Genomic DNA, 21,695 nt, shown 5'->3' on the forward strand with positions numbered 1-21,695 from the left:
AACACCCTCACCCGCTCGCTGCACCGAGTGGGATGGGATGAGGGTGCTGCAGCAGGGATGGCTCAGCCCCAGCCCCAACGAGGCTACGGACCCCTGGGCCACTGTGAATCACAGAATCATTGAGGTTGGAAAAGAGCTCCAAGATCACCCAGTCCAGCCGTCACCCCAACCCCCCCATGCCTGCTAAACCCTGTCCCCAAGTGCCACAGCCACACGGTGTCTGAACCCCTCCAGGGATGGGGGCTCCCCCACTGCCCTGGGCAGCCTGGGCCAACCCCTGACCACTCTCTCAGCAAAGAAATTTCCCCAATCTCCAACCTGAACCCCCCCTGACGCAGCCTGAGGCCATCGCCTCTCGTCCTGTCGCTGGGTCCTGGGGAGCAGAGCCCAACCCCCCCTCCCTGCCCCCTCCTGTCAGGGAGCTGCAGAGAGCGAGAAGGTCTCCCCTCAGCCTCCTCTTCTCCAGCCTGAGCAGCCCCAGCTCCCTCAGCCGCTCCTCAGGGGACTTGTTCTGCAGCCCCCTCCCCAGCCTGGCTGCCCTTCTCTGGCCACGCTCCAGCCCCTCCATGTCCTGCTGGGAGCGAGGGGCCCAAAGGGGCCCGATCCCTGCCCTGCTCCCGCTGCCCACCCCATTGCTGACCCAAGCCAGGCTGGCGTTGGCCTTCTTGGCCACCTGGGCACACTGCTGGCTCCTGCTCAGCCGGCTGCCGACCAGCACCCCCAGGGCCTTCTCCGCCGGGCAGCTCTCCAGCCGCTCCTCCCCAGGCCTGGAGCCCTGCGTGGGGTTGGTGTGAGGGCAGCTTCTGCGTGCCTGGAAGGCTGCTGGACAGCAGGCACACGGACGCCAGCTGCAGCGCATCCGACCACACACGGGCATAAACAGGGAAGCGCTGTCAGACCCGCCAGACCTCGAGATGGTCAAGGACAAACACGGGATGCAGCTGGACGCGGGAGCAACGCAGGAGAGGTCACCAACGGAAGCGCAGAGCTGCCTTGTAGACCCAAAACCACTTCACAAGATCACCTCACCTCAACCTCCTCCTCTGAACCCTCCCAGACATGAGTTACTCCATAGGAGAGTGTGAAAAAATAATTCCGCCGCGCGGACAGGAGGCCGCAGCGCAGCCAGGCTGGCAGACCCGGCGCGTGCCGGCGCCGGCGCCTCACCTTATGGAATCGGATGACCGGCTCGGGATGGATGCGGATGATGTGCAGACACCAGCGATAGCCCTGAAGCAGCTGTGCAAACAAGCGGAGGAAGACGGCACGGATCTCCTTATCCTGCGAAGAGGGAAGGGCTGCGGTCACGGCGTGGTCAGGCACAGGGTGCGGACGAGCCAGCTGACGGGGCAGGAGCTCGCACCCGGCACCGAGGCGAGGGGATCAAACCACGCGTCAGAATCACAGAATCACAGAATAGTAGGGGTTGGAAGGGACCTCTGTGGGTCATCTAGTCCAACCCCCCTGCCGAAGCAGGGTCAGGGTCAGCTTCTGCCGAGCAGAGCAGGAAACTCGGCAGAGATTCCAGGGAAAAAGGGACGCGGCCGGCTGGATTCGCCATCCTGCCACCCCGATGCCCCACACTGAGGAAACGGGAGCTCTCGCGGCCCCGGGGTTTGCTGCGGTGCCCGGCTGCTCGGTGTCTGCCTCCAGCCCCTGCTCTGGTGCCACAGAGCCACCGGGCAGCTACGGCAACGGCCCTGCTGGCTTCCAGGCCACGGCGTCCTGGCAGTAACGTGCTGTGCCTCAACCTCAGCAACCCCGCGACCGCGCCTGCCTGCGCCGTGCCCGGGATCGGGGTGTCCGGCAGCGAGGGCAGCCTCGCCGGAGGGGCCCCCCCCATCCGCCCCGCTCCACCCACCTGCATTTTGAGAGAAGAGGCAGAAATGGTTGAAGGGGGGAACGCGATATCTGCCACCTCCAGCTCCGGGTCCAAGACCTACACAGACAAGGCACGAAGCAGGCTCAGGCCCGGGCGCAGGGGCATCTCCACCTTCCCAGCCGGAAGAGCGAAGCGGCGTTCCCCAGAGACCCACCAGCACCCACAAAAAAGGCCCCAGGGGCTCGGAAAGAAATCTGCGGGGCTGGAACCACCAGGCAGAACCGGCCCCGGCTCCCCCGGCCGCGATCGAGGAGCGGAAGCCGAGGCGTGCGGCGTTTTTTCGGCGCGGCCGCCCCGGGCCGCTCTCGCCCGCCCGGCCGTCTCCGGGAACAGCTTCGGGGCTGCAGCTGCTTCCTGGCAGCCAGCTGCCGGTTCCCAGAAACCTTTGGCAGGAGAACCCCGTGCCGGCACTGCACAGAGGCCACCGGGATCGGGAAAGGCAGGGTCAGCAGGACCCCAAGACACGGACCGCTGCTCTGCGCAGCCCCCGCTGCTCCGCTCCCAGCTCCCCGTGGAAACGCGCGCCGTTCCCGAGGCGTTCGCGCCCTGCCGAGGGGGGAAAGGCTGCGGCACTCACCATGGAGAGGGCTTCCCGGGTCTGCTGGAGCAGAGGTTCAGGGAGCAGGGAGATGTGTACGCACTCGGGGACGTTCACGGTCCCGCCATCCAGGTCGGCGATGACAACATCCAGCTGGAAGGGGCGGGAGAGGGATGAGACGAGGCCAGGCTTCCCGACACCCTCCCACCGCCTCTCGCCGGGCCACGGAGAGCCAGCGAGGGGTAAGCCCAGCTCGGGAGAGGAGGGCCTGGGTCTCCTCTCCATCTTCTGTGAGTCCTCCAACCCTCGGCAGCGATCTTTTCTTACCCGCTGTCACCAAACCCGAGCACTGGCCAATGCACAAGCTGGAAGGGGATCCCATCACTGCTGCCAAGGAGGTGGCAGGGGAGGACATTTATAAATGCCTGAGTCTGAGGGGTGGGGGTCAGGAGGCCGGGGCCAGACTCTTTGCAGTGGTGCCCAGTGACAGGACAAGGGGCAACGGGCACAAACTGGAGCAGAGGAAGCTCCAGCTGAAGCCGCGGAAGAACTTCTTCCCTCTGAGGGTGACGGAGCCCTGGCCCAGGCTGCCCAGAGGGGCTGGGGAGTCTCCTTCTCTGGAGATATTCCAGCCCCGGCTGGACGCGGTGCTGTGCCCCCTGCTCTGGGTGACCCTGCTTGGGCAGGGGGTTGGGGTGGGGGATCCCCAGGGGTCCCTGCCAACCCTGCCACGCTGGGATTCGGTGACAGCCTGGCAGGGGAGGGATGCAGCTTTGCTCAGCAGGGACCTGCCATGGTTTTGTGGCATCCTCAGCACCTCGTCAGCTGGGTGAGGCGTCAGACACAGACCCCGGCCCAACACAGAGGCCACCCCGCTCAGCCAAACCGCACGCTGCCGCTTGTTCAGAGAGCTGCACGAGAGCTCGGTTCAGTTCCCATCAGACTCACTACGCTCTGGTTTAATTCACTTCCCGAACCGAAGTCTGCAGTGCCAACACAGCCTCTCGGACCAACACTGCCCGCCGAGTTTCAGAACCAGACGCTGGGCCAACGCCAGCCCTGGCGCGCAGGCTCCGCAGCCCCAAGCCCCGACGACGCGCGGCCCGGCCGGCCGGCTTGGCTGCTGCGGCACGCCTGGACCGCAGCCCGGGCCGGCCTCCGCACGCAGAGCCCGTGCGAGGCAGCGTGCTCAGCCGGCCGCCCTGGGCACCCTCACGACTGCGTTCGCTGCTCTCCGAGGCTGCCGGCACACGACCCCGCTTCTTCCTCGGACCGCTCCCGGCACGAGGGCCGGGGTACGCAGACTCTCACCAGCTCCTGCGTCTCCGACTGGAAGATGGAGTGGACTCCGATAATGAAGGGCGTTGGCGTGCTCAGTACCTCAAGGAGCTGTGCAGGCAAGATGGGCACGTACGTGAAACTGCAACCAAAAAAGAGCATCAGTGCGGGCAGTCGAGCCCCGCTCCCCGCCCGAGCGCCGTCCTCGACACCGGCTGACGATCCCCTCGCCAGAGGCCACGGGCCGATGACGTTAGCCTTCGGACAGGACGTGCCCTGCAGCTGTGCAATGTCTCCGGGTGCTCGTGGACACTGACCACGATCAGGACACCGACCACGATCGCTCTCTGGCCCAACCCGAGCCTGACCAAGGGAAAGGTTTCCAGCAGAGCAATTTAACTCCAAAAGAAAGCTTTCTTTGGAACACAAATAGCCCTTCTGCCGCCTGGGGGTACTGTGGAAACAGTGCGAGGAGCTGGCAGCAACAAGGGCCTGTCTATCTCAGCCGGCCTGCTTGGGCGACGTGCAAATACCCCCCGTGGGCGCCGGTCTGCCAGCCGGCATCCCCATCCCCATCCCGGCCCCGCGGGTCAACAGCATCCCCAGCTCGCGGGGCTGGGGCGAGCGGGGTGCCAGCCGCCCGCCGGAGTCACCGCGACGGCTTGGCGCCCGCCACCGGCTCCGTCACAAGAGCCCTGTATGCCCGTGCCCCTTCCTAGGAAGGGCAGAGTTGGCACCACGGCTTTCTGGAAGCCTCCCAGTGCCCAGCCGCGCCGTCCAGCGAGGCTCTGTGCCCGGGGCCGGGAGGGAGGGCTGCCCACGGCAGCAGCGCACCGCTGCAACGCAGCCCAGAGCAGGGAAACGGGATGGATTCCGGAGAGATCAGCACCTCTGGCCTCTCCCATGCACACCACGGGGTGATCACGGGGCCGGACCGTGTCCCACAGCCTGGCGGGGTCGCTCCCCCCCGTCGAGAGCTGCCATGGCTAGGAACAGTACGTGCCAGCAGCTCCCGGAGCTACGGACACTGCAGGCGACGCCGCGCTCCCCGCCGCCAGCACCAGAGCCCTGGTCGTGCCCTAGAGACGGGGCAGGCAGGGGTGGAAGGTTCGCACCCCTGCGCTGCTGTGGACACCCTGGAATCGCATCGCTCTGCACGCCCGGGGCTTCAGGAAAGGGGCTTTCAGCACGGCCAAGACCCTTGAGCAGTCACCAACCCATCCCTTCGCCGGCAGTGCCCCGAACACCATTATTTAGAGTGAGACTAGCGATGAAACCAGGAGGCAGCGAGAGGCAGGACGGCCAGCGCGGGCTCGGCAGGCGGCTGCACCGTAGCTGGCCCCGGGGTGCTGCCGGAGCGCCGAGGGGCTCGGGGAGCGGTGGGGTCCCCTCACCTGTACTTGAGGGGGAACATCAGTGCGAGGAGAGCCCGGCAGGCATCGGTCAGCCTCTGGTAACTGCTGGAGAGAAACAGGATCTTGTGCTCGGTGAGCGCCGCGCAGAACAGGTACAGCACATTGGTGATGCCTGGGGAGGAAAGGAGAGAAGAGCGCTCAGAAACGAGGGTTCCCCTCTCGCAGCCCACCTGAGACCACTCAACCCCCCCCGAGCCGGATCCCACCCCCCATCTCCACGTTCCGCACAACAGAGGAGAGTTAGAGCGTACCCTCAGCAAGTTTGCTGGTGACACAGAACTGGGAGGAGTGGTGGATACGCCATACGGCTGTGCTGCCATCCAGAGAGCCCTGGGCAGGCTGGAGAGTTGGGCAGAGAGGAACCTGATGAGGTTCAACCAGGGCAAGGGCAGGGTCCTGCCCCCGGGGAGGAACAACCCCAGGCACCAGCACAGGCTGGGGCTGAGCTGCTGGAGAGCAGCTCTGCGGAGAGGGACTGGGAGTGCTGGGGGACGACAGGGTGACCAGGAGCCAGCAGCGTGCCCTGGGTGCCAAGAAGGGCAATGGGATCCTGGGGTGCATGAGGAGGAGTGTGGGCAGCAGGGCGAGGGAGGTTCTCCTGCCCCTCTGCTCTGCCCTGGGGAGGCCCCATCTGCAGTGCTGGGTCCAGTGCTGGGCTCCCCAGTTCAAGAGAGATGAGGAGCTACTGGAGAGAGTCCAGCGCAGGGCTGCGAGGATGAGGAGGGGACTGGAGCATCTCTGCTGCGAGGAGAGGCTGAGGGAGCTGGGCTTGTTCAGCCTGGAGAAGAGAAGGCTGCGAGGGGACCTTGGAAATGCCTCTAAATATCTGCAGGGTGGGGGTCAGGAGGATGGGGCCAGACTCTTTGCAGTGGTGCCCAGCGACAGGACAAGGGGCAACGGGCACAAACTGGAGCAGAGGAAGCTCCAGCTGAAGCCGAGGAAGAACTTCTTCCCTCTGAGGGTGCCGGAGCCCTGGCCCAGGCTGCCCAGGGAGGCTGTGGAGTCTCCTTCTCTGGAGATATTCCAGCCCCGCCTGGACAAGGTCCTGTGCAGCCTGCTCTGGGTGACCCTGCTTGGGCAGGGGGTTGGGCTGGGGGACCCACAGAGGGCCCTGCCAACCCCTGCCATTCTGTGATTCGGTGATCCTGTGATTCAACACCCTCCCCAAGAGACACTTCGGGGTCAGCCAGGCGCGCAGCCCCCCCAGGACAGACGCTCAGCACCCCTGCTGAGCTGCCAGCGTCCTCTACCCCGAGGCGCAAGGCTGACGGCAGCACCCCCCCGGGCACCCCTCCTGTCACCCCGGCTGTTTCTCTGGCCACGCGTCCGCGCCGGGCGAGCTGCCAGCCCCTGCCCTCCCGGGAAAGGGAAGGGAAGGCTCAGTCCGAGGCGGCTGCAGCTGAGGAGAGCCCTGAGCCGACGAGCCGGGCTGAGGAGCGCGGTGGGAAGCGACGCGCAGGGAACTCCGGCCCGGGACTCGGCCAGCTGGCTTTGGCACGGGACCCGGTGGGAAGGCGGCGTGGGGAGAAGTCTCACCGAGCTGGCGGAAGAGCAGGGCCACGCTGCAGCTGCTGACGGGAAGCGAGTCATTGATGGGTGTCTGGATCACCTGCCGGTCCCCCGCTCCCAGGGAGATCGTCCTCTGCAAGAGAAACCAGACCCGGTCGCTGGGCGGCCACCCAAGCCGGGGCGAGCACAAGCGCCGGGGGCGAGCCAGCTGCCCACCACCCCGAATCCCAGCAGCCCGAATCCCCCCGGAGCCCAGGGCCGGGGCGACGGTGCCCTCGGCACAACCCTGGTACGCAGCAGGCAGCACGTCCTCCCGCGGCGCGCTGCCGCACCGCAGCACGGCCACCGCAGGGCGAGGGACCTCGCCACAGCGCACGCCGCGTGCTCGGCCGGGGCCACGGGCTCAGGGGAGCAGCGAGATCCGCCGAGACGGCCAGCACCCCCCGCTAGCACCAGCGACCAGCAAGCCCCGAGAGCCACACGGCGACGCGGCACGGGAGGGCTCTCCCGAGGGGGTCGGCACGGCCGAAGGGCAGCACCAGCGCTGCCGCCTCTGCTGTCACCCAGGCAGGGCGGGCAGGCCCCGACGGCTGCGGGCGGGAGGGCTGGGGACGGACAGGTTGGGCACGGTCTCACTGCTGCTTCTCCTGCAGAGGAGACCGGTGCCCGGCGGAAAACGACCTTGGGCTGTTGGTTGGCAGCCGGCTGAGCAGGAGCCAGCAGGGTGCCCAGGTGGCCAAGAAGGCCAACGCCAGCCTGGCTTGGATCAGTGATGGGGTGGGCAGCGGGAGCAGGGCAGGGATCGGGCCCCTGTGCAAGCACTGGTGAGGCCACACCTTGAGTGCTGTGCTCAGTTTTGGGCCCCTCACTACAAGAAGGACATTGAGTGCAGCTGAACCCAAGGAAGAACTTCTTCCCTCTGAGGGTGACGGAGCCCTGGCCCAGGCTGCCCAGGGAGGCTGTGGAGTCTCCTTCTCTGGAGATATTCCAGCCCCTCCTGGACGCGGTGCTGTGCCCCCTGCTCTGGGTGACCCTGCTTGGGCAGGGGGTGGCACTGGGTGACCCACAGAGGTCCCTGCCAACCCCCACCATTCTGGGATTCTGTGATCCTGTTTTTCCCCAGACCTAAGCTCGGTCCCAGCAGCCCGGAGAAGCCCACACGTCCCCTCCCTCCCTCCATGCTGCCGGCGCTGCGGCAGGACCGGATCGCTGGCCCTCGTCTCCTCTTTCCACACCTCTCTGGGGAACACGCTCCTCTGCAACAGGAGGTTTCACCACGCAGCCCACCTCCTCGCTCAGCCGTGAGAGCTCACGGCGCAGAAATCCTCTCCCCACGGCCGCAGAGCGGGGCGAGCACCCCTGACCCGCTCTCCCAGGCCAGGCCACCGCGTTTTCGCGGCCCCAGCTGACGGAGCGGCAAGCAGCGCGCAGGCAGCCCGCTGCGGTGCTGGAACGTGAGCCCCTTCCCCAGCGCCCAGCGCGTTGCGCTCCCCGCTGCCCGTCGGAGCAACACGGGGTGCTCCGGCCGGGGAGCAGCGCCCGGGCTCCGACCCCGCTCAAGCACATGAAGACAGAGGTCGTTAACGAGGAGACAGACCCCACGAAGGGAAAGGTGTGCGTACCGCTGCTTCGTCGTCCGCGCCAGGCTGAGGTAGAGACAGACAGAGACAGCACAGTCAGTTAGAGACAGACAGCGAGACAACGCGGGCAGAGGGCAACAAGCAGCAGGGGCTGACACCCTGGGAGAGAGGAGACGCACACAAAGCGAAAGCAAGAGCTGCTGCGCTGGAGAGGAGCGTGTGGGCACGGCAGAACGGGCGAAGCGCGGGACGGGGAGTGCCGCCGACGGACTGTCCTCCCCGCAGCACACCACGCGTTCCCACAGCGCGGATCCGACCCTGCCAGAAGCGGGAGGCGACGAATCGTCGTGCCAAAAAGCGGTGTTCAGCGAGCCACGGCGGCTCGAGAAGCCTCTCCCGTCCCGCACGGCCGCTTGCACGTCCCCCCGGGGAGGAACCAGACGGGGCCGGAGGGACCCGGGCAGAGCGGGCCCGAACGCCGCTGCTCTCGCCCTCTCGGCACGCAGCCGCAGAGCCCCGGGCGCGGGCAGCACCCCGCTTTCCTCTCCGCGGGACTCGGACATGACCGGCACCCACCCTTCTCCTGCGAACACCAGGAACCATGCTGGGCCCTCCCAGGGCTGGCATCGCTCTGGGTTATCAGGGGAAGCCCCAAAACTATGCCAGGCACCAGCTCTACCCAGCAGCAAGCACCTGCCCCAGAAGCCTGCATGGACACGGGTTCAAGCCAGCAGCCTGCCCCGGGGTCACGGGTGGCAGTGGTGGGAGAGAGCTCGGTCTCCAGGCAGCAGAGACGTGTGGGGTTGGGGCAGCCCCACAAGGCTCCTCCACCTGGGTGCAGCCTGTGTGCGAGGGAACGAGACAGCGTCTTGTGCTGGGGGAAGCGGAGCTCAGCTGACAGCGAAGCCGCTGCAGGAGCCAAGTGCCCACCGAGGCCAAGGGCCGGGTCCTGCCCGTGGGTCACACCAACCCCACGCAGGGCTCCAGGCCTGGGGAGGAGCGGCTGGAGAGCTGCCCGGCGGAGAAGGCCCTGGGGGTGCTGGTCGGCAGCCGGCTGAGCAGGAGCCAGCAGTGTGCCCAGGTGGGCAAGAAGGCCAACGGCAGCCTGGCTTGGGTCAGCAATGGGGTGGGCAGCGGGAGCAGGGCAGGGATCGGGCCCCTTTGGGCCCCTCGCTCCCAGCAGGACATGGAGGGGCTGGAGCGTGGCCAGAGAAGGGCAGCCAGGCTGGGGAGGGGGCTGCAGAACAAGTCCCCTGAGGAGCGGCTGAGGGAGCTGGGGCTGCTCAGGTTGGAGAAGAGGAGGCTGAGGGGAGACCTTCTCGCTCTCTGCAGCTCCCTGACAGGACGGGGCAGGGAGGGGGGGTTGGGCTCTGCTCCCCAGGACCCAGCGACAGGACGAGAGGCGATGGCCTCAGGCTGCGTCAGGGGGGGTTCAGGTTGGAGATTGGGGAAATTTCTTTGCTGAGAGAGTGGTCAGGGGTTGGCCCAGGCTGCCCAGGGCAGGGGGGGAGTCCCCATCCCTGGAGGGGTTCAGACACCGTGTGGCTGTGGCACTTGGGGACAGGGTTTAGCAGGCATGGGGGGGTTGGGGTGACGGTTGGACTGGATGATATTAAAGCTCTTTTCCAGCCTTGATGATTCTGTGATTCTATGATCCCTGGTCACACTCCAAGTGTTAGCATGGCCAAGAGCTCCCGGGCGTCATGCTGCTGCCTCCCAACGCCTCCTGCCACAGGGTCCAGCTGGGCTCCCTCCTCTCCTGCCATCTCCAGGCCAGCTCCAGTCAGCCCTTCCTCACCCCTCTGCCGCTCACAGGAGCCAGACTGAGCCCCGCTGGCCTTCCCAGGGCGGGAGGGGACCGCGAGAGGAACACCCGGCTCAGCGGGGAGAGCAGGAGGCTGATCCGACGGCCTCAACTCCGGGCACGAGCGAGGCCGCTGCTCCTCACGCCCCGTCCCTCGGAGACGCTGGCCACGCACGGCCACGCGCCAGCGGTTTGAGGGGAGAGCTCCGGGCTGCTCGGCTGGCAAACGCCGGCCGTGCTCGGCCCGTCTCCCTCGAGCGGCTTCGTCCCCGCTCTCGCCGACGGCCCGTGACCGCTTGGCTCTGGAGCACCTCTCCGGGCAACCCCGCCAGGGCTGAGCGGAGCAGCGAGACCTCCCTGATGCGGGAGTGACCAGGGACCGTGGCAATTGTTTGCGCAGATCCGTCGGCGACTGCGTAAGGCAGGTGGTGGGCAAACCGCCCAGCAGCCCTTCCCGGAGGGGGCGAGGAGCCAAGGCCACGCTGCCTACTCACGGCAAGCTGTAGCTAAGCGAAGCGGCAAGAGCTTCTCAGGTGATGGAGGAGCTGAGCAGCTGCAGACCACACGGGGTTTGTTGTTTCCACACGTGGGAAGGCGCTGCCTGCACCAGCCAAGCGCTTGCCAGCAGCAGCGCACCGCAGCAGCTCCTCAGCTACCGGCGCGCTGAGCCAGACTCTGCCCACGAGGCAAACCAGCCTTGCTCAGCTCGCCCCAGCACAGCAAAACCAGAACACGGCCGAGCAAAGCCCCCCTGGTTCCATCGGAGCTGCCGAGGGGGCCGGAGCACGGCGGGGCGAGAGGCAGCGGGCAGGTCACCCACCTGAGCTCCGCCGGTGATGGGGATGGTGCAGGTCAGGAGGTTCCCGATGACGTTCTCCAGCGACACGCTCAGTCCGTCCACGTAGATGGTGTAGATCAAACCCAGGCTGTTCTGGAGAGGGAAGCAGAGCACGGCTGAGCATCAGGGTGGGCAGCAGACGTGTAGCGGCGCAGCGGGGGGGGGTTCCAGTCTGGAGCACCGTCACTCCGAGGGGCTCCCAGCGCTTGTCACCAGACGTACCCTGCCACAGTCAGCTCCTGGGTGCAGGGCTCAAGGTCTTCCCCCTCAGACCTCACCAGCTCGGACTGGATATTCAGCAGGTACTCAGGGTGCCCCCAGCCAGCAGCACCTCCCTGTCCCAGCACCCAGCCGTCCCCAGATGTCCCCTGGGCGAGAGCTCAGCAGGAGCAGCGCGGAGCGGGTTCAAAAGCTCCAGGGGCAGAGGTGACTGAAAACAGCTGGACCTCTCCAGCACCCCCAAGCACTCCCAGTTCTTGCAGATTTGCACCGACTTTCTCCAAAAGCCCCGAGCACGGGATGGGAAGGACACCCGCTTCTCCACCAAGGGCTGGCCAAGGCACCCGGCCAGGCCCCGCTCCGCTCGCTGCCCACCCGCAGTCGGGAAGCCAGGCCAGCCCCAGCGCAGAGCAGGGCACGAGCGCAGGACAGCACCCCACACAAGCTACAACACGGAGCATAACACGGAATTTGAGGAATTTGTCTTCAAGGCACCCTCTGGGTGTTTGTTTTTTTTTTTAAACTCAAAGCATCTCCCCATGGCAGCAAGGAAAAGAGAAAACACAAACACCGGGGCTTTGGGGAGCAGCGGCCCGGCTGCACGCTGGAATGCCCGGCCGAAGAGCGAGCTCACGCTGCGGCACGTCCCCACGCACAGGCTGCTCCGCTGGACGCTGCATGGAGGAAGCAGGAGGAGACCCGGGAGAAGGCGCCAGAAGGGAGGTCCAGGGTACCCAGCCCCTTCCCCGAGGGTGGGAGCTGCCCAGCTTCAGGGGGCATGGCCGCTACGGCCCCACAGCTGCTGGCCAGCAACACGTGTATGGTGTGACCTCCCCCTGAGCACCAGGTGGGCCCTCAGCCCAGCATCACCAGGGCCAAGAGGACCAACAGGTCCAGGTCCTGGGCTACAGAGACCTAATCAGAGCAGAGCAGGAGCCACAACAACCCAAGTCTTGTGCTGGGGAAGCAAGAGGCTGCACTTGCGGGTGCTGGTCGGCAGCCGGCTGAGCAGGAGCCAGCAGTGTGCCCAGGTGGCCAAGAAGGCCAACGGCAGCCTGGCTTGGGTCAGCAATGGGGTGGGCAGCGGGAGCAGGGCAGGGATCGGGCCCCTTTGGGCCCCTCGCTCCCAGCAGGACATGGAGGGGCTGGAGCGTGGCCAGAGAAGGGCAGCCAGGCTGGGGAGGGGGCTGCAGAACAAGTCCCCTGAGGAGCGGCTGAGGGAGCTGGGGCTGCTCAGGCTGGAGAAGAGGAGGCTGAGGGGAGACCTTCTCGCTCTCTGCAGCTCCCTGACAGGAGGGGGCAGGGAGGGGGGGTTGGGCTCTGCTCCCCAGGACCCCGCGACAGGACGAGAGGCGATGGCCTCAGGCTGCGTCAGGTGGGGTTCAGGTTGGAGATTGGGGAAATTTCTTTGCTGAGAGAGTGGTCAGGGGTTGGGCCAGGCTGCCCAGGGCAGTGGGGGAGTCCCCATCCCTGGAGGGGTTCAGACACCGTGTGGCTGTGGCACTTGGGGACACGGCTTAGCAGGCGTGGGGGGGTTGGGGTGACGGTTGGACCGGGTGATCTCAGAGGTCTTTTCCCACCTTCACGATTCTGTGATGGTGTGCAGCCAGTGCAGCCCCTCCACTCACCCGAAGCGCAAAGGCAGGGTTTCCACCCATCGCCCTTCTCCTGGCAGCGACAGGCAAACGCGTCTCAGCAGGCCAACGCACCGTGCCCTGCCACGCTCCGAGCCTGGACGCAGGGCTGCTTCGGCTGCCCTCGAGCAGGTCAGAGAGCAGAGACCCCGCTCAGAGACCCTCCGGGCACCCCAAGCGACGTTCCTGGCTTCGCAGCACGGCGACGGGGCCGAGGGAACCCACGGCCCAGAACACCGGGGCTGCGGCGCTCGCCTGCGGCTCGGAACTCGCGGCGCAGGATAACGCCAGCTACGAGCAGCGAAACCAGGCAGCGAAACACACGACGCCGGCGTTACCAGGCCTCCTACCAAACCAGCCAGGGAAGACGAGCGGTCAGGACGGCAGAGAGCGAAACGAGCCGGGAGCCGTCTCCGTGCAGTCCCCGGGGCAGAAGCTCTGGGAGGAAGCATCTCTTCTGGCAGGAGTTGCTGACCCGCTTTCCTCCAGAGCCATCCCCAGCCACGATCCAGCTTCCGCCCGGCAGGAGAGCGGCCGACGCCGCAGCCCGGCTGATCTCGCTCCGCTCTCCCAGGCCTCAGAAAATCCACAGCTCCACGGACGGAGCCGTGGCAAACCCACCGCAGAGGCGAGCATGACCGCACGATGCAACTGCTTGCAACGAGGGAACGGGACTGACGACCCGGGCTCGTTTCTGCTCGTATCCCCCCTTGCTGGACAGGAGTTGCTGTTTTAACATCACCCATCAGCCGAGAAGGCTCGGACAGCGTCCTGGTAAAACACCCAAGGCTCCTGAGCTTTTTAGTGCGAGCGTGGTTGAACGCTGGCACGGGTTTCCCAGAGTTGTCCAGTCTCCATCCCTGGAGACATTCGAAACCCAGCTGGACGCTACCCCAGACAACCAGCTCCAGCGGACCCTGCTCCAGCAGGGCTTGGACCGGGGACCTCCAGAGGTGCCTCCAACCTCAGGCACGCGGCGTGGGGCTGCGCGTCCGTGAAGCCCGAAGTTCCTGCTGTTTGAAGCGGCTCCGAGCCAGAGCAGGGAGTCATTATTTCCCCCCCTGTCAGTTATTAACACCTTGAGCACCGAGCGCCCCGAGGGAACACCGTGTGCTCCCACTCACCCAGCGGGCTGCGGACAGGGCGTTCAGAACCCAGCAGCGATGTCCCCGCGGCGGGAGGGGGGAAAGGCAGCACGTGGCGTGCCCTGACGGAGAACGCCGCCCTGCCACAGCCCCAGCAGCCGGCCACGCTAGCGGAGAGCCCACCGAGCCCACCGTCAACGCCGACGGCTTCCCCCTCCGGCCCCGGGGCGCGGCGAGGCAGCCGGCCGGGTCCAAGAGGCTGCCCACAGCCCGCCCGCCCCGGCCACGGAGCTGCCAACACCACGGGAGCCGAGGCAGTTTGCAAACACGCCAGCTCGCCAGCCCGCGCCCTCCCGAGCCTTTCACAGCCACGTAACGCGTCGTGTTTACAGAAAATAAAAGATGGCAAAGATAAACGCTCCCTCAGGAACGGGCTGTTCCTCCCGGTTTTTCTATTAACAAAACTGGGTGAAGGCCACCAGCGGCCCGGCGCGGCCGAGCCCACGGCTCGCTGTTCGGCGGCCACCGGTTCAGGTTCAGCGTGCAGCCGCTGACCCGGCTCGTGGAGCCGGAGCGGGACCCAGCGAGCGGGCTGGGGACGGGCCGCTCTCCCACGGGTGCTGTGCCAGGGTGCTCCGACAGCTCCTGCTCCCGGCAGCGACTACGTGGCTCCTGGTTTCTCCCAGAGCTGGAATGCCTCTCCCAAGCTCTCCCCCCGCCCCAGCACAGGGCTTCCCGGACTCACCCTGAAGACCTCGGCGTGGTCCAGCCGCGACACCAGCACCAAGCTTTTGGGAGCAAAGAGCTGCGCGGGTTGAACGGGAGACGACGGTTCCTCTTCCTCCTCCTCCCCTTCACCATTCCTGGGGTGGCTCGGAGGCTGGGGAGACACGTCAGCGCAGGGTTAGAGCAAGGATGGTCTTCCCTCTCCCAGACCCCTGACGCCAGGGCCCGCATTCCTCAGACGCAGGGAAAGCGGGAACGGCTGGGCAGAGCCACAGGGAGCCGGACGCTTCCCCGCCGGTGCTGCTGACGCCCTTCCCCAGCCGACCCCGCAGTACCTGCACGCTCTCCACGGCCTCCCAGAAGGTGAAGCAGGCGCAGTAATGCCGCTCCGAGTTGATGTCGGTCAGCACGGCCACGAAGAAGGTGGGGGGGTTCCTCTCGGTGAAGAGCTGCCAGCCGCTGGGCTGGCAGAACTGCAAGGGAATCACAGAATCACTGAGGTGGGAAAAGAGCTCCGAGATCACCCAGTCCAACCGTCACCCCAACCACCCCATGCCTGCTGAACCCTGTCCCCAAGTGCCACAGCCACACGGTGTCTGAACCCCTCCAGGGATGGGGGCTCCCCCACTGCCCTGGGCAGCCTGGCCCAACCCCTGACCACTCTCTCAGCAAAGAAATTTCCCCAATCTCCAACCTGAACCCCCCCTGACGCAGCCTGAGGCCATCGCCTCTCGTCCTGTCGCTGGGTCCTGGGGAGCAGAGCCCAACCCCCCCTCCCTGCCCCCTCCTGTCAGGGAGCTGCAGAGAGCGAGAAGGTCTCCCCTCAGCCTCCTCTTCTCCAGCCTGAGCAGCCCCAGCTCCCTCAGCCGCTCCTCAGGGGAATGACCGAATCCCAGCATAGCAGGGTTGGCAGGGCCCTCTGTGGGTCACCCAGCCCAGCCCCCTGCCCAAGCAGGGTCACCCAGAGCAGGGGGCACAGCACCGCGTCCAGCCGGGGCTGGAATATCTCCAGAGGAGGAGACTCCACAGCCCCTCTGGGCAGCCTGGGCCAGGGCTCCGTCACCCTCAGAGGGAAGAAGTTCTTCCTCGGGTTCAGCTGGAGCTTCCTCTGCTCCAGTTTGTGCCCGTTGCCCCTTGTCCTGGCGCTGGGCACCACTGAAAAGAGTCTGGCCCCGTCCTCCTGACCCCCACCCTGCAGATATTTAGAGGCATTTCCAAGGTCCCCTCGCAGCCTTCTCTTCTCCAGGCTGAACAAGCCCAGCTCCCTCAGCCTCTCCTCGCAGCAGAGATGCTCCAGTCCCCGGACAGACTTGTTCTCAGCCCCCTCCCCAGCCTCCTCAACCCAGTGAGGGCAGGGGACAGCGCTGAGAGGGACCAACCAGCCCGCGCCGCTGCCCTCGCTCCCCGCATCGCTCCCGGGGGCTGCATGATTCGAAGGCAATCCCCCAGGTACCACCGGCGCCGGGCACCGGCTCCCGGGGCACGGAGCTTCGTGCGTCGCCGACAGAGCAGTGGCAACGTGTCCATCCCTGGGCGAGCTGCCGGTGCCCGGCGATGGCTCCGGGAGGTGGCACTCCCGCCCCGGGGCAGGCAGCTGGAAACCACCAGCCCGGCTGTGCCAACACCACGGTGCAGGCAGCGCCGAACACAGCCGGCCCGGTTTGTGGGGACTTCCCAGTGGGTAACTCCAGCCACGGGCCCCAGGACTCCCCCCCGGGTTTCAAAGTCTCGAGGGAATTTTCTTTATTTCCCCAGCATCTGCATTCGGCTGGTGAGGAGCTGTGGAAAATTCCCAACACTTCTGGGTCCCCCCTGAGACAGCTCCCCAGGGCAGAGAGCCCGGCTCCTTCTGGGGCCGTGGCCCGATGCACCCTGACGGGGAGGCGACCGGAGCAAAACCGAGGACGAGAATAAAGTGGCAACGGGGCCAGACTGGCAGCAAGGGCTGACACGCCACGAAGTCACAGAAACCGCCGCTCCAGCCCAAACCCTTCTGAGTCGAAGACGGTTTCAGCCTGGTGAAGTTTTCCCAGCCGTTCCCCGCTCCTTGTGCCCACCGTCCCGCTCCCGGTGCACGCACGCTCTGCAGCACAGACCCCGCTCTGCCCCTCTCCTTGGCAGCCCGGCGCAGCCGCAGCTCTCAGAGTTGGGCATCAGCTGCAGCACGAGACAGAATCACCAAATCCCCGAATCCCAGCAGGGCAGGGGTTGAAGGGACCCCTGGGGATCCCCCAGTGCCACCCCCTGCCCAAGCAGGGTCACCCAGAGCAGGGGGCACAGCACCGCGTCCAGGCGGGGCTGGAATATCTCCAGAGAAGGAGACTCCACAGCCTCCCTGGGCAGCCTGGGCCAGGGCTCCGGCACCCTCAGAGGGAAGAAGTTCTTCCTCGGGTTCAGCTGGAGCTTCCTCTGCTCCAGTTTGTGCCCGTTGCCCCTTGTCCTGTCACTGGGCACCACTGCAAAGAGTCTGGCCCCGTCCTCCTGACCCCCACCCTGCAGATATTTAGAGGCATTTCGAAGGTCCCCTCGCAGCCTTCTCTTCTCCAGGCTGAACAAGCCCAGCTCCCTCAGCCTCTCCTCGGAGCAGAGATGCTCCAGTCCCCTCCTCATCCTCGCAGCCCTGCGCTGGACTCTCTCCAGCAGCTCCTCATCTTTCTGGAACTGGGGAGCCCAGCACTGGACCCAGCACTGCAGATGGGGCCTCCCCAGGGCAGAGCAGAGGGGCAGGAGAACCTCCCTCGCCCTGCTGCCCACACTCCTCCTCATGCACCCCAGGATCCCACTGCCCTTCTTGGCACCCAGGGCACGCTGCTGGCTCCTGGTCACCCTGTCGTCCCCCCGCACTCCCAGTCCCTCTCCGCAGAGCTGCTCCCCAGCAGCTCAGCCCCAGCCTGTCCTGGTTCATGCAACTTCCACCCGTGAAAGCGAGACAGTTCTGTGTGGAATTGCTCTCAGATGCCACGCCAAGGGCAGAAGCTACAAATTCCCGCTCCCTACACACACCCAAAAACCTTCTCCCGCAAAAAGCTGCTAAAAAGCAATGCGGCAGCGAGCGCACCGCACCGCACAGCCCAACCCCCACTGGGTGGGCTCCGTCCGATTTTCGGGAGCTGCCTCAGCTTCGGCCCGACGTGCCGCTGGCCCCGGACACGGCTCACTCCCGACAGCTTGTGGGAAGCCTCGGAGCCACCCCTGGCTCCCAGCAGGACGGGCTCCAATTGTTTAAATTCCAGGGATTTTTTGGCTGGACAGTTTGACCCTTGGGAAAAAAAGCAGCTTTTCCCCTTTCTTGGGACAGTTCCCAAGTCCCCTGCGGACAAGCAGGAAACACTAACCAGAAAAATAATGTATACTTCTGCCTCAGACTAAATAGCACATAAATGTCCGAAATTGCGCTGGGGTTACGGTGAGCACGCGATAGGAAGGAGCCGGCCACCGATGCTAATCCCGGCGACTGGCCGCGCTTGCCGGCAGGCGCACGGCACGGCTCGGCGGCTGCAGCGGTAACACCGAAGCCGAGCGCCCAGGACAGGGTAGAGGGACGAGGATGGTGACGAGAGATGTGTCCAGCTCCGATGCTGGGTGCTCCTCTCCTTTGTGAGCGCCGGCAGAGCCCCTCGGGCTTTGGTTAATGAGACACGAGAGCTTCGGAGGGCACACGACACAGAATCACAGAATGGTGGGGGTCAGAAGGGACCCCCGGGGATCCCCCAGCCCAACCCCCTGCCCAAGCAGGGTCACCCAGAGCAGGGGGCACAGCACCGCGTCCAGCCGGGGCTGGAATATCTCCAGAGAAGGAGACTCCACAGCCCCTCTGGGCAGCCTGGGCCAGGGCTCCGGCACCCTCAGAGGGAAGAAGTTCTTCCTCGGCTTCAGCTGGAGCTTCCTCTGCTCCAGTTTGTGCCCGTTGCCCCTTGTCCTGTCGCTGGGCACCACTGGGAAGAGTCTGGCCCCGGCCTCCTGACCCCCACCCTGCAGATATTTAGAGGCATTTCGAAGGTCCCCTCGCAGCCTTCTCTTCTCCAGGCTGAACAAGCCCAGCTCCCTCAGCCTCTCCTCGCAGGAGAGATGCTCCAGTCCCCTCCTCATCCTCACAGCCCTCCGCTGGACTCTCTCCAGTAGCTCCTCATCTCTCTTGAACTGGGGAGCCCAGCACTGGACACAGCACTGCAGATGGGGCCTCCCCAGGGCAGAGCAGAGCAGGTCCTGACCAGCCTCCAACAGCCCCAGCTCACAGGGAAGTTCTCCAGCACCAGCACACACAGAAAAGGAGATGACCGCTGAGTCTGGATGAGGCCACCAAACATGGGAGGGCAGCCAAGGGCAGAACTGAGTCCGGACGGGTGAGTAACGTTGGCCACAGACCGACCGCTCAGAAAACGAGCGTTAAACCGTGCCCAGGCCACGAACCGAGACGCCGGCCGGGCCGCCGGCCCTGCAGCCACCCAGAGCCCTGCACGTGGGCAGCGCAGGGCAGAGCGACCCAGGCCCCTGCGCTTCCCGCGGGCATCGATGAATCACAGAACAGAATAATAAGAGTAATAATCTCAAGATGGAAGGGATGCATAAGGACCCTCGAGTCCAAGCGAGAGGATGACCCTGGCCTTGGCAGCTCGTTTCCGTCGAGCTCGCCCTTTGCTACGCCGGGTGCCCGGGACTCCCTTGGCCAAAACAAGTCCCCTGGCCCACCACGCACGAACGCCCTTCGCCGCTGGGCAGCGACGCCGGCCGGGCTCATCCGAGCAGGGGGGCACAAACCCTCTGCGCACACCCACGGCGGCAGAAAGGCTCAGCTGCCCCCGGCTCCTCCACCCCAGGCGAGGACGGGGGGTCTCGGCCCGGCAGCGGCCCCACACCGACCATCGACCCCGTTTGAGGGTGACGGAGCCCTGGCCCAGGCTGCCCAGGGAGGCTGTGGAGTCTCCTTCTCTGGAGATATTCAAGACCCGCCTGGACAAGGTCCTGTGCAGCCTGCTCTGGGTGACCCTGCTTCGGCAGGAGGGTTGGACTGGGTGACCCACAGAGGGCCCTTCCAACCCTGAACATTCTGTGATTCTGTGATCACACCCCAGCCTCGCCAGCGCCGACGTCTCCCAGCACAGCGAGGCTCCGGCAGCGAGGGAACCTCGAAAGCCTCCTCTGTCTCCAGGCTTCGTGCTCCGCTGCGGTGGGAACAGGGAAGGACTGCGGGGAGGAGGAGGAGGGCAGCTCAGGAGGGGGCTTGGTTCAGGGTGCAAAGGGGTCTGCACGCCCGGCAGCCCAACCCTCTCGCTTTCGCCGGCAGCGCGGCTCCGGCTCCTCTCCGTCGGAGCTCGTCAGCGGCAGCAGCAGCGCGGCGGGGTCCGAGAAGAACTTCCACTCCAATTTAGCAGCGGAGGAGAACAATCCCGTTATCCTTCATTAGCTAAAAGCTGGTTTGGGAAGAGCCCGCGCGGTGCCACGTCAGCCTGGGTGTGCTGCTTTACGGGTACGACCCAGCAGCCATCGCAGCCTCGGAGGACGGGCAACAGCGGGCGAACGTGTCCGGAGGGCCGGGGCAGGACCCGGGGCCCAGCAGAGCACGGCCAGGCGGGTCGCCCGCCGGCACGAGGCGGGGAGCGGCGGGCTGGGCGGACGCGGCAGAGCCCTGCGGTTCGTGACGGGGATGTTTATACGGACGCGGCATCCGCGCGGCTCCTCGAGGAAGCGTTCCAGTATCCCGAGCAGCTGATCCCGGAGGAGCAGGGCGAGCACAGCAGGCGGGAGAGGGCCAGTCTGGGTAGGGAGTGCAGCAGCCATCGCCTCGGGACAGCTCCGGGATGGATCCCAAAGCTCTCCAGAGCTGGAGCCGCACCGGGGGACAGAATCACACAGGATCCCAGAATTTGGCTGGAACATCTCCCCTACGAGGAGAGGCTGAGGGAGCTGGGCTTGTTCAGCCTGGAGAAGAGAAGGCTGCGAGGGGACCTTCGAAATGCCTCTAAATATCTGCAGGGGGGGGGTCAGGAGGACGGGGCCAGACTCTTTCCAGTGGTGCCCAGCGACAGGACAAGGGGCAATGGGCACAAACTGGAGCAGAGGAAGCTCCAGCTGAACCCAAGGAAGAACTTCTTCCCTCTGAGGGTGACGGAGCCCTGGCCCAGGCTGCCCAGGGAGGCTGTGGAGTCTCCTTCTCTGGAGATATTCAAGACCCTCCTGGACGCGGTGCTGTGCAGCCTGCTCTGGGTGACCCTGCTTCGGCAGGGGGGTTGGACTGGATGACCCACAGAGGTCCCTTCCAACCCCTACTATTCTGTGATTCTGTGATTCTGTGATTCCAGGATGGTCGGGTTTGGAAGGGACCCCTGGGGATCCCCCACCCAACCCCCTGCCGAAGCAGGGTCACCCAGAGCAGGCTGTAGAGGACCTTGTCCAGCCGGGGCTGGAATATCTCCAGAGAAGGAGACTCCCCAGCCCCTCTGGGCAGCCTGGGCCAGGGCTCTGTCACCCTCAGAGGGAAGAAGTTCTTCCTCATGGAAGAGGTGGGAGCCCCTCTCCCGTGGGACCCCCCAGCCAGACCCCCCGTGCCCAGCGTTCTCGCTGTGCGCACGCCATGCCACGGCGTCACCGGCCACGCTTCCCGGCGGGCAGCACACTCACCAGCTCGATGCCTTGGGGAAAGGGGTTGTCCTCCCAGTCCTTCTCCGGGAAACGCTGCAGGATCTGCCCCTGTCCATCCCCGCTCCCTGCAGAGACAATAGCAGGATTAGAGGGCAGGCAGCCGGTGCCCAGCCGGCATTTCGGCTGGAAGCAAGGCCGGGACGCTCCGGCACCGCGTCAGCCTGCTGTAGGTGACCCTGCTTGGGCAGGGGCGTTGGACTAGATGACCCACAGAGGTCCCTTCCAACCCCTACCATTCTGTGATTCTCTGATTCTGCGACCCCAGCCCGTTCCGCAAGCACAGCTGCACGGCAGCGCGGCCCCCGCCGCGGGCAGCAGCCGCCATGTAACGGAGTCGGGAGCAAACAGCTCACAAACTCCTGATCGGGAGGAGCGTGACCGGCAGAGCAGGTCTCCGGCCCAGGTTACGTTTCCCTCCTCGTGCTGCTAACACACGGTTGTGCACAGGGATCTCGAGCGGTAACTCACCGCTCGCCGTCCGCAGCCCGGCACCTGACGTCTTCCCCGAGCGACGGCATCGTGCTGCGAGGTTTTGCTTTCGGGTTCCC

At 65.8% G+C, this 21,695-nt stretch overlaps 1 protein-coding gene across 7 annotated transcripts in view; it reads right to left on the reverse strand.

The window, feature by feature from the left end:
* The window catches only part of SBF1 (SET binding factor 1), a 90,767-nt gene that overhangs the window by 25,631 nt on the left and 43,441 nt on the right, over positions 1 to 21,695 (reverse strand). For 4 of the 7 annotated variants that reach the window (XM_075427829.1, XM_075427833.1, XM_075427834.1 and 1 more), the window contains exons 2-11: positions 21,127 to 21,212; positions 14,844 to 14,981; positions 14,528 to 14,662; positions 10,827 to 10,937; positions 6,650 to 6,755; positions 5,093 to 5,225; positions 3,732 to 3,840; positions 2,460 to 2,573; positions 1,862 to 1,939; positions 1,168 to 1,281 (exon numbers count right to left, since the gene is read on the reverse strand). In XM_075427829.1, the coding sequence (XP_075283944.1) occupies positions 1,168 to 1,281; positions 1,862 to 1,939; positions 2,460 to 2,573; positions 3,732 to 3,840; positions 5,093 to 5,225; positions 6,650 to 6,755; positions 10,827 to 10,937; positions 14,528 to 14,662; positions 14,844 to 14,981; positions 21,127 to 21,212 (1,124 nt within the window). Of the gene's footprint in view, positions 1 to 1,167; positions 1,282 to 1,861; positions 1,940 to 2,459; positions 2,574 to 3,731; positions 3,841 to 5,092; positions 5,226 to 6,649; positions 6,756 to 8,244; positions 8,269 to 10,826; positions 10,938 to 14,527; positions 14,663 to 14,843; positions 14,982 to 21,126; positions 21,213 to 21,695 lie in introns of all 7 variants that reach the window. The other 3 variants (XM_075427826.1, XM_075427832.1, XM_075427830.1) reach the window with 1 other exon arrangement.

This window comes from Opisthocomus hoazin, chromosome 8 (genome assembly GCF_030867145.1).
Source record: "Opisthocomus hoazin isolate bOpiHoa1 chromosome 8, bOpiHoa1.hap1, whole genome shotgun sequence".
NCBI classification, from domain to species: Eukaryota; Metazoa; Chordata; class Aves; order Opisthocomiformes; family Opisthocomidae; genus Opisthocomus; species Opisthocomus hoazin.